Source organism: Anneissia japonica, unplaced genomic scaffold, assembly GCF_011630105.1.
Source record: "Anneissia japonica isolate Jap-2015-1 unplaced genomic scaffold, ASM1163010v1 scaffold7797_len75038_cov128, whole genome shotgun sequence".
Classification (NCBI taxonomy): domain Eukaryota; kingdom Metazoa; phylum Echinodermata; class Crinoidea; order Comatulida; family Comatulidae; genus Anneissia; species Anneissia japonica.
Genome location: NW_022712990.1, coordinates 69,885 through 74,333, shown reverse-complemented (window position 1 = coordinate 74,333; position 4,449 = coordinate 69,885). Strand labels below are relative to the sequence as shown.

The 4,449-nt window shown below is 29.7% G+C and overlaps 2 protein-coding genes across 2 annotated transcripts in view; both read left to right on the top strand.

Annotated features, from left to right (window-relative positions):
• Positions 1–64, top strand: part of LOC117108213 — a gene marked incomplete at its 5' end in the record, with an annotated part of 8,805 nt that extends 8,741 nt beyond the window's left edge. Inside the window, one exon of the mRNA XM_033250175.1 lies at positions 53–64. Coding sequence (XP_033106066.1) covers positions 53–64 — 12 coding nt within the window. The remainder of the gene's footprint in view (positions 1–52) is intronic.
• A 120-nt stretch (positions 65–184) lies between these two features.
• On the top strand, positions 185–4,390 carry LOC117108214. The gene is made up of 5 exons (XM_033250176.1): positions 185–291; positions 413–629; positions 1,030–1,089; positions 1,724–2,254; positions 2,531–4,390. Exons 1-5 carry the CDS (start codon positions 223–225, stop codon positions 2,533–2,535), a joined length of 882 nt encoding a protein of 293 aa, XP_033106067.1. The 5' UTR covers positions 185–222; the 3' UTR covers positions 2,536–4,390.
• Positions 4,391–4,449: the final 59 nt, after the last annotated feature.

Here is a 4,449-nt window from a genome sequence, read left to right as displayed (position 1 = left end):
TATGTACAGTATGTTTTCATTATTATTCTGTTTATTTACTTTTTAATTATAGGGTCACCGTTGACGTTTTTGATGGATATTCCTCTTTTAAAACAAGTATCTTAACCGCTAAGCAACAGCTCCACTCCATGATTAAACAAAAAAAATACACTATACAACTCAGTGTTTTGAATATTGTTTGTAATTAATTTTTTTTTCATTTTAAAGCTTGAAATATCACGGATGAAAGAGAGAGGCGCAGACGGCACAAACAAGTCAGCTTGCAAGCCGCATCCTGATGTCTGTAAGAAGGTAATGATGTCATTGACTGATCATTGGTGATCTGAGATTTTACTTAATTTAGATTTGATACCAAATGGCTAATCATATTATAATTGAATTTGAAGTAAAACATTTGTATTACATTTTACAGGTTTTTCAGGTTTTAAAGCAACACCTAGGTGAGGTATATCCATCTAAGAGAGTTGTCGGTTATGCTCTGAAAATCCTTTGCTTAGTCTGTTCAAACACTGAGGAACCACACTTTCAAGAACTTGAGTACTGCTTAAAGAACGAGAATATGACTTGTGACAAAACTGGTGAACTTATAGCGATGCCGGCAGCTAATGTACAGAAGCTATTTGCAGCTGGTATGTGTTTGGGCTATTGAAATAATAATTCATAAAATGATTAGATAATTTTGAATGGGGTAAATACCAATTTAGGTAGAGAAACGATTGTTAACACAATTAGAGAATTCAAGATTAAATGATTTCCAAATTATTTTGTCATTTTACAGATTAGTCTGTTGTCAAGAAAGAACATTTTCTCAGTTAATTTTATAATTAAATTAAATTTTATTTTATTTGTTGGGGCTATTTTTTGCATTGTATTGTCCTTCACAAGATTGACTACAGCAACTGTATTAAGTAGGCCTACACTGGTCTGCAACACAATTTTTATCAAGGATTTTAAATGTATGTGTAATAATTGTAACAAAACTTGTACATAACTATAATGTGAAACAAATAATTATTTATATAATTACAGGTATTCTACATAAATCCTCAGTTACGGATACGGCTCATCAATCCTCGGGTATGAATACAGGTTGGTAGATACACTTATACTGTAAAACGTATAAAGCAGGTGGACCTCGATGTCTTCCTACTTTATACGCAAACACATTAACCAACTGAACCAACTACAACAGAGGCTTGTAAAAAATTGAATCCGATTAGAAACGACTATTTTGTGAATGTGAAATATAGGATTACGTTTCAACCAAACCACGAGAGTTGGACCTCTTGTAGTTCTATAGTCTTTTATAAGAGGAATAATCTTCATGCACTTATCGCATTGTTCCACTTGATGTTTCTTGGTTCATATTATTTTTTCAAATTATCTTTTCCTTAACTTTGTTTAGATAATTACTGTTTTTAGATAATTATAAAATAAAAAACTACCTGAACTGATTGTGGTGGACCCAGCATCACTATACGTTTGTATGGAAGAGAATTGTAAACTTCACAATTTTTTTTTATTAGAATTATATTATTATAATTATTTACTGTATGATTTGTAGGGATGCTTGTAATAATTAATAATATAATAACAAACAATTTACTCCCGGCAACTGTGAAAATATTAAATTTAATATTGAAATATATATTTATGAAAAATCTAAATTTAAAAAATACAAATGGAAAATGATATACATATTGAATGTATAATTATTTCATAGCATTGTCAGATAAGAAGTTGCGAGAGCTAAAAACTATTGTCTCACAATGGTATGACAGCAACAAAAGTGTTCCTTTGCTAAAAGTGTTGTTCAGAGACAAGATGGACAATTACGAGCTATCACCAGAAACTCACACGATGGACCTGCTGAATATATTATTTGCACGTGGTCATCTGAGTTCACAGAATCTTGGACTCCTGTGTGATACTATTAGCATAACCAAACAGTTTGGTCTTTTATTCAAGATTAAACAAAAACTGCCATCATTCCCAGATGTTGAGGAAGGAACCATTTCAAAAACATTCACATCTCACAGACAAAGGCTAATGAAATTTGGAATGGTACTGACCCCAGATAATGTGACGCAGATCGATCAATTGTATAATACGCCTTCTAAGAAGTATAAAGACGGCTGGAGTATGATCAACGATCTAGAAGACCAACAGATACTCAGCGAAAAAAATATGAAGGAATTCACTGATTCGCTGAAAATCCTTAAGCTCAGTTTGGTATTAAAAGCACTAACAGAAGGTATTTCTTTATTCTATTCATTAATTTATTTAAGTTGTGCAGGTAGAGAGACAAATGCACTAAGATTAAACATTAAAGCTGCAGTAAATTTTAATTTAGCAAGTATAACAAGTATAGCTAAGGAGTTTACCGATAAATTTGACATAAGATAGCATGAAATAAACTCCGAAAAATTATTACTGAAGATGATAAACAAATAAAATTAGATTTTATTAAGCATGTTTAGCAAAATAATCCTAATTATTTAAAAATACAATTGGATTTATTTTTTCACAGTGTAATTAACTCACTAGTGATGTCGGAACTCAGCTGATGATGTTTTTCGTTAAGCCAAGCCAAACTAAAAGATTCCGATGTTGGTACATTCTTGATTGAAGTGAAGAGAAATAAAATATTTAAGCAGAAAACTTATATCAATACATTTGTCATTACATTGATTCGGCACTACTGTAGTTCTTACTCAAAAGACTTCTGGGTAACACCAGATATGCCAGTCGTCATCAAGCCTGCAAATCTAATTCGTATTTATCAGTACAGTATCTGATACAATCATTTTGTCACAATCACAATGCAGGAAGTTTGATCAAGGCTGGCGAAATCTGACAGACTACCAAATGAAGTCAGGATTCCAGAGAAATAAAAGCATGTAAGAAATTACATAATGCATGGATAGCCAGTCTAACATACAGTACTTACCTGATTACGTCAGTACATACAGCTGGTACACCAAGTTCCCCCCCCCCCACCACTTCACACACACACACACACACACACACACGCAAAATAGTACATGGATCACAATGTTAGTATTGTAACATAAATGATTGCAATACGCATGTAATAATGTCGTCATCACAGTATAGGCCTAGTTGTATAGACATTCAAGTGAAGTGGATTTTTATCCTGGTCGATAAAATGTTTGCTTTAACATCCCCAGGGTCCTGGGTACAAATCCTGTAACATCAAAATTGTGTTTTCTCATGAATAAAATGACGTCACTCCCTAACTCTGCTATGCATTAACATTAACTACTTTTTAGAACTTTATTTTATACGAATTTCAATTCATATATACTTTAAGGTCAATGGATAAATGGGATGTGTATCAACACTTTAATTAAATTTATATAATTTTAATTTTTAATTGTTATAATTGTACAGTTTAAATAATTGTAATATTTATACTGTATAATAATAATAGTGCCTATCATGTTTAATTATTATACATAATAAGCAGTAATTCACTTTTGTATATATAATTATGAGGTATTTTTGAGTAAGTCTAATTTATATTTTTATATCAATATTACAATTAATGACTAATGTGCAACATTGATGATCTAAATCATGTACTTCCAACATCAAAATTGTGTTTTCTTATGAATAAAATGACGTCACTCCCTAGCGCTGCTATGCATTAACATAAACTACTTTTTAGAAGTTTTTTTTTATACAAAATTCAATTCATAATACTTGAAGGTCAATAGATAAATGGCTTGTGTATCACTCACTTTAATTAAATTTATATAATTATAATTTTTAATTGTTATAATTGTACAGTTTAAATAATTGTATTTATGCTGTATAATAATAACAGTGCCTGTCATGTTTAATTATTATACATAAGCAGTAATTCACTTTTGTATGTATAATTATGAGGTATTTTTGAGTAAGTCTAATTTATATTTTTATATCAATATTACAATAAATGACTAATTTGCAATATTGATAATCTAAATCATGCACTTTAAATACTGTATATATGAATTTGAATAATGATAATAATGTAATAATTATAACTTTTAGGAATTCAAACTTATACTGAACAGTTTTTTGTAGAGTAAGTGTTATTTATAGTTTTATAGTTAATGGTTCAATTATAATTATGACTTTGAATTGATATAAATTATAAATACTAGTACGCAATGCTCATTTAATGTGATATTCATTACATTATCCGGATTGTTTATGTATTAAGATGATAAGTTAAGTTTTTTTCAAAAATAGTTCTCCATATCTTAAGCCCAGTTTACAAATTTTGTGACGTCATATTGTAATATAATATAATTGAATTTCTAAACTTTCGGACTACTAAAATTTCAATGAAGTATCCTATCAATATACATAACACCGGCTAGATATTTTCTTCTCTTTGTATTTTATGTGGTGGAGTGTTTTTTTTTAATTCCTTAATAA